Source organism: Haplochromis burtoni, unplaced genomic scaffold (genome assembly GCF_018398535.1).
Source record: "Haplochromis burtoni strain Fernald_Lab_line unplaced genomic scaffold, NCSU_Asbu1 Contig_1593, whole genome shotgun sequence".
Classification (NCBI taxonomy): Eukaryota; Metazoa; Chordata; class Actinopteri; order Cichliformes; family Cichlidae; genus Haplochromis; species Haplochromis burtoni.
This window is the reverse complement of record NW_024583954.1, coordinates 25,912-32,101: the sequence shown is the minus strand read 5'-3', so window position 1 is coordinate 32,101 and position 6,190 is coordinate 25,912. Positions and strand designations below refer to the sequence as shown.

The 6,190-nt window shown below is 37.2% G+C and overlaps 1 protein-coding gene across 1 annotated transcript; it reads left to right on the top strand.

Annotated features, from left to right (window-relative positions):
* Window positions 1-1,259: 1,259 nt before the first annotated feature.
* LOC102297010 (sterile alpha motif domain-containing protein 9-like) lies at window positions 1,260-5,912 on the top strand. Its single transcript, XM_005952553.2, has 3 exons — window positions 1,260-1,353; window positions 2,513-5,149; window positions 5,681-5,912. The coding sequence occupies exons 2-3, from the start codon at window positions 2,530-2,532 to the stop codon at window positions 5,755-5,757; spliced, it is 2,697 nt and encodes an 898-aa protein (XP_005952615.1). The 5' UTR covers window positions 1,260-1,353; window positions 2,513-2,529; the 3' UTR covers window positions 5,758-5,912.
* Window positions 5,913-6,190: the final 278 nt, after the last annotated feature.

Below are 6,190 nucleotides of genomic sequence, written 5' to 3'. Positions count from 1 at the left end.
AACTTTTACTTGTATTGATTGGTTCTTTAACTAAGCAATCCTAAAAATTCCCCTCAGTGTTCTTCTAGAGCCTCCATAAAAACCTCTGTCAGTACCAGAAAACCCAGCAGGTAGGTTTACAGGTTAACAGTAAGAACTTAAAGTGAAGAAATGCAGTTTTAGGTTTTTTATGAGAATAAAAGAAAACTCAAAGTGAAATAAATTAAATAAACAGTGAAAAATTTTTAATAACATGGAAAAATAAAACTTCAGTACGCAGAGTATTTTCTTTTTACAGCTTAACAAATGGCCATGGCCACTTGTCAGTAACATTTCTCTTCAAATGAACTCACCTCAACCTTTTACCAGAATTCTCCAACCTTATCAGTACACAAGATTTATTGTCACTGATTAAACCAGACAGACAGGCCTACAGAGACAATCGGGTTCAATAGTGAAGAAATCCAGTGGTAGGTTTCATTATGAGAAACAACGGAAACAGTGACCATCTTAATAGAACTTTCTTTCATGTTAATAAAATTAATTTAGTAGTTTATCTACATTTTTTACACTGTAGTTACAGTGTTACTAAGTTATGGATTAATCATTTCCATGGACTGTTGGTTGCTCAGCAACTTTTAAAGTCCACTACAAGTGTTACCAATGTCAAGATGAATACATCACTTGTCTGTCCTGCAGATTTTTAATGATAAAACCAGACAGACAGGCCTGTAAAGTCAGTCAGCATCAATAGTGGTAGGTTTCATTCTGACAGTGAAAGAAAACTTTAAATACCTTACAGTAACTATGTTAATGGCACTGTCTTCTTTAACATAAAGAAAATTATTTTAGTATTTGGCCTGTTGCCAGTAACATTTCTATTCAAATGACCTCACCCCACCCTTTACCAGAAATGTAAAACCTTTCCAGTAAAACGATACTGCTGGATCAAAGTACAAAAACAATAACATAAGTCACTGTGGACATTTTCCCCCATGAATTTCCATGACACTAAATATACAAATATATTAATCTAATAAATTCCCTGATCTTTCATTACTAAATTCTTCCTACTTTTCTTCCATCTAAATATCTTATACATGCCTCATTCCCATCTATCTTTTTTGTTTGACAGCAAATATGTCCTAACTTGATTCCTTCTAACATTTTGATCATAGCATACTACTCACTTTGGTTTTCACATTCTACGGGTCTTTTGGTGGGTGTATACATATACTCACAAACCTTTCCTGGGTGTGGCATGTGGCTGTATACTATATATAGCAGCTTCCTGGTACCCAGGTTATAGAACATAGTCACCAGTCACAGATCAGCAGAACACTTCACCCACATTTGCAAGAACTGGAAGACAAGGTGAGAAAAGTCTTGATGGATCCACAAAGATGTTAACTTTGTTATGAATGTGATGCTGTAAATGTGTACTTTCACACAAAGCGTGTTACAAATAGTACGATCATTCTATAATTTGCTCTATGCAAAATTGCTTGCATATGTAATTATTACATGGTTTTGGAGGTTCCTAGAGATTTCAAAGTCCATAGGGATAATGCAGCATTATACATTCATTGGACAATTTGTTAGGTATACGTTGCTAGCTCCTGTTGCTGCAGAGTTGCTTTAATTCCTCACTCTTTAACAAGGTGCTGAAAACATAACTCAAAGATTTTGTCCGTATTGACATGATAGCATCAGCTTTTGATCTATTTTCTTTTGAAGTGGTCAGTTGTGTCTTATAACCTACCATGGGGTGTCAAAATGGTATGCAATGGCAATTTATCAGTCTGCTATCAGTTTTTGATTAAATTAAAGTTAGCAATTACATGGATTACATTTTTACTCTAGTTTGACTGAGGCTTTTAACTGTTGGTATAATTCATGACTGATCCATGGTTTCTTGGTGTTTATACCAAGTTCTGATCCTACCATCCAAACGTCGTGGTAAAAATTTAATCTAATCTCACCAGGTAACGTTTTTCCTATATTCTATTATCCAAATTTGGTCATGTGAATGGTAGCCTCAGTTTGCTTTTCTTAGCTGACAGACGTGAGACCCAGTGTGGTCATATGATGGTCTTAAATACTCAAACCAACTTGTCTGCCAACGACAAACCATGCAACCTTCAAAGTGATGTAAGTCACTTAATTCCCCATTCCGTTGCTCAGTTTGTACTTCTTCACCATTTATAAATACAGCAATGCATTGAGATATTGCCATGGGATTGGCTGATTAGATGTTCATTTTAACAAGCAGTTGAACAGGTATGCCTAATAATCTGGTCAGCGTAAATTTAGGGGTTGGAATTGCAGGCTTCATGTAGTGTTTGTCTCTATGACTACGTAATTCAAAGAAGCTGTTAACTAGTATTTATGAATCACATGTCATAGGGTGAATCTGAAATCCCAGCATACAAAACTCTTATTAAGGTTGTGTTTGCTACTGCCTAGACTACTCCTTTAGGCTCAAAGAACAGTTCAGACTAAATTACTTTTACTTTTTAACATTCATTCGCAGGACTATTAAAGCTGAGGATGGCATACAAACCAGCCCTGTCCACTGCTAAAGGTGGGGAAGTATATGTACGGAGTGAATTCAGAGATTCCTGCACAATGTTGCATGTTCTCCATGCAAATCAGTTTGAAGGAGAAATTTTTGATCCAGCACTCACTGGGAAGACAGAAGAGAATTTTTACAGAGGGGCCCCACCTCAGTGGTTAAACTTCTACATCAGTGAACAGGCAGAGTCCCCTGGGACTGCTTTTATCAAAAGAGATGGATATGAGAAACTCAGGGAACAAATTCAGAAAAAGAGAACATTTCCAGGGATATCAGCTGTAAAACTGACACACCAACCAGGATGTGGGGGAACTACAATGGCCATGCAGGTGATGTGGGATTTGAGAAAAACCTTCAGGTGTGCTGTTTTAACTGGCTCCACTTCAGACATGGCAAAAGTTGCAAAAGAGGTTGTCCAACTTTTCACAGCAGGCAGTCGAAACGACCAGAACACTGTGCTGTTGTTAGTGGATGAAAAGAAAATCCTGGAAGATCTTGAAATCAACATTATGATGACAGTTGCTGAGCAGAAGATAGTTACTCGTATGCCTGTAGTCATTTTCCTCAGCTGTGTGAGAAACAATGCACCTCAACAGAGTGACCACGTTGTCCTAAAGAACACACTCTCAGACAATGAGAAGGAAAAATTTGATAAGAAAAAGGAAGAGCTTCAAAAGAGGTACAAAGATAAATGTGAACAATTTCATGGCTTTAACATAATGCAAAGTAATTTCTCTCAGGCCTACGTCAGGAAGGCATGTGCTGCATTAGAAAACAGCAAAAAAACAAATAAACCTCGGAAGACACAGCTTGCTGCCTTCCTGTGCCTGCTGAATGCCTACATACCAGGTTCATATCTCCTGGAGTCTCAGTGCCTGGACTTCCTCGGACATGAAGACTACGATGACCTTTCACTGGAGGATCAAATGCAGCCTTTCAGTCATCTCATCATCACATTCCAAGAAGATGGAAGAGCTGAGAAAAAGGTCCGCATGGCTCACACTATGATAGCACAATATTGTACTGAACTGTTGGCAAAGGCAGGTGTGACCAGAAGTGACACAACAAGAAACTTCTTGAACAGTTTTTGCAGATATGCGATTCCTCTGTGGTTGCTTGGTTTTGTCAAAGAGATGTTAACCAAAAGAGAAATGAAAAAAGAAGTGGACCAAGTCAACAGCACAGAAATGAAACAGGAAAAGTTTTCTAGACTGATTCTAGACATTGAAATGATGGAGGGGAAAGAGCAGTGTGCAACAGTTTTAGAAGTGGCCTCAAATACATTTGGTCAAAATCCATTTTTTCCACAAGCTCTTGCTCGTTTTTATTACATAAAACTAAATGACTACAATCAGGCAGAAATGTGGGCACAGAGAGCAATAGAAAGAGATCCTCAAAATTCTTTTGTTGCTGACACACTTGGCCAAGTCCATAAAAACCACCTAATGAACGATGAGGTTTCTGAACCAAGAGACATTTTGAGACTGGCCAAAAAAGCCATTAAAGCTTTTGAAGATGAAGAAAAACTTGCTGAAGATGAAGATGGACCAGACATGAAAAAACATGGCAATATAAAAGTTTCACCTTTTTATAACTCCAGAGGGCAGTTTGGTTACCTGCAGGTCTGCAAAACTCTGTATGAGAAACTTGTCAGTCAAAATGAAACCTGGGAAGAAGTTCTCACCAAAAAAGTATCGATGGGCTCTGTCCTTGAATTACTTGGAGACAACAAACTCCAAAGATTCAATGATCTCATATTAAGCCTGCAAGATGACATTGAGAGAAAATGCATTTTTTTGGAAAAATATCTGACTTACTCAAAGCCTAACATGGAGAAAGATGATCCTGAATATATATCTAAAGATACCTCAGAGTGCTACCAGAAGTATGTTGGAGACACAACTGCAAAACAACTCATCCAGATGTTTCAGGAGGGAAACCTAGATGAACAGTCTGTGGAAGTGCTGTCATTTCTTATCAAACAATACACTCAATCAGAGCTCGAAGACATATCTACAAAGTGTAGAGAAATGCATCCAAGTGCAGATTCAGAAGCAGCTCTGGTCAACAACATCCTCACACCATTTATAGAGAAAATGCCATCGAGCAAGAAAGACCCACCTGAGCTGCACATGTTCTCCCTCCTCTGGTACTGGGCTGGAAATCAAGGCCGGTGTGATTATGACCTCAGTGAGTTAACTCAGCAAATGTACAAGTCTTATGAAAATACATATAAGAAGTACTTTCGAAACAGATACCTCCTTCCTGTGTTTTTCATTGGGAAAGGTGAAGGTGTGAAGAGAATTGTTCACAGAAATGTTATTGAGAAACATCTGAAAGTGATTGAAGCAGATTGGAGCGATAACTGGAAGAAAGAAGAAATCTTCAGAAATCCTGATGTTCAAGAGCTCCTTCTCAGACTTGATGGAGAAGTAAGAAACTACAAAGTGTATACAAGAGTTGGTGGCAAAGAGATTGAGATGGATGCCAATGTGAGAAACAAAATTTGGAAACCACGCTCAGTTACCTTTTACCTTGGATTCACCATCAGAGGTCCCGTGGCCTTTGACATTCAGAGCAAAACTGCAGACACAGGTAAGAAAGCATAACAGTGAAACTACAGTGAACTGTAGCTGCTTGTTATTAGTTTATAGTTCTATAGTGATCGTGTTTGTATTATGGTCTTGAAGACATCATTTTTCAGGTTGAAAAATTATTTTCGAAACACATTTTGTAAAACTACCAGTTTAACCAACATCATGTATTTATTTGCAAAAAAACCAGCAAGTCCAGGAAATTACTCTTCTTATGAATAGTGGTACATATAAAATAAAAGTCCTGTCCCCTCGCCATTAGTGTTTTGTTGCTCTTAATAGCAATAGTATATGTTTGGAAGGAAACGTATACCAAACAGACAACTTTTTATATATCAGCAGAAAGACACCTTGGACATTAATGTAACAGCAAGTTCTAAATATTAACATGCAAATATGTTTACTAACACATTATATCTACTAAGATTACAACATCAGCTTGTATACACCTTAGTTTCTGTTGTGGAATAAGATTTTTTTAACATCCATTATTGTGTTTTTCAACTTATTTTATGTTTACTTATTGCCTCAGATCACAGTGTCATGGATCTCAGTGGAACAGCCCTGACCAACGATGTGAAAGACACCAAAGATAATGAGGGACATTAAAGTTTGTGCTCAGTTTCCCCATGGGAAGGTGATTCTGAGACTTTTCTTTGTGTTTATGTGTTTACATGTAGGGGCAAAAACGAAAGGAAAGGGCTCTGTAATGTTTAAAACCAATGCAAAAGAAGTATGTGTCATGGTCATTTTTCCTGCTGCCGCAGTTTTTCAGACATAAATATATTATTTCTGCTAACACCTTAGATTAAACAACAGACATTCTGATTCATAGAAAAAGTTGAGTTCCTAAAACTTTTTTGCCAAGTGTCTATTTAATACTTTGTTCGTGGATTTGTCACATCTATGTAAGCTTTTATGTAGTGAAGTTTACAAACTTTGTGAAGAAACGTCTCAAATGATTTTTTTACATTGTTGTTTAATTGTTTTAATTGGAAGTTTTAAAAACATGATATTACAGAATTGTTTTGTCATTTATAAC